This window comes from Penaeus monodon, chromosome 34 (assembly GCF_015228065.2).
Source record: "Penaeus monodon isolate SGIC_2016 chromosome 34, NSTDA_Pmon_1, whole genome shotgun sequence".
Taxonomy (NCBI): Eukaryota; Metazoa; Arthropoda; class Malacostraca; order Decapoda; family Penaeidae; genus Penaeus; species Penaeus monodon.
The window spans coordinates 23,935,647-23,935,973 of record NC_051419.1 but is presented as its reverse complement, the minus strand read 5'-3'; the positions used below and the strand labels follow the sequence as shown (position 1 = coordinate 23,935,973).

Sequence of the window (327 nt, the reverse complement as noted above, 5' to 3'; positions counted from 1 at the left end):
GGCCTCACAGTACATATATTAACACCTATTTAATCATGAAAACAAAAAATTTAAAAATAAAAAAATTAAGAAGACTATAAACAAGTTCCTAATACCTGACTAGACTTGAGAATATTGATCTGTTCCTCAGAGACAGTATCTCTGTTCTTCTCCAGGAATCCTGCACACTCGTAGCCAACCTTGTCTGCGAAGTGAGCAATCAGGAACGAAGTGTTTGACAACCTAGGCTTACTGAAGTGCTCCCACCTCTTGCACTTGTCATAGAGCTTCTCCACCCAGGACTGGTCCGAACCCTTGGGCATCTGCAGGTCAAATGGGCGGCTTGTG

General features: G+C 42.5%; 1 protein-coding gene across 1 annotated transcript in view; it reads right to left on the bottom strand.

Annotated features, from left to right (window-relative positions):
* The window catches only part of LOC119594652 (unconventional myosin-Va-like), a gene marked incomplete in the record, with an annotated part of 122,411 nt that overhangs the window by 10,993 nt on the left and 111,091 nt on the right, over positions 1–327 (bottom strand). The window contains 1 exon segment of the mRNA XM_037943701.1: positions 96–302. Coding sequence (XP_037799629.1) covers positions 96–302 — 207 coding nt within the window.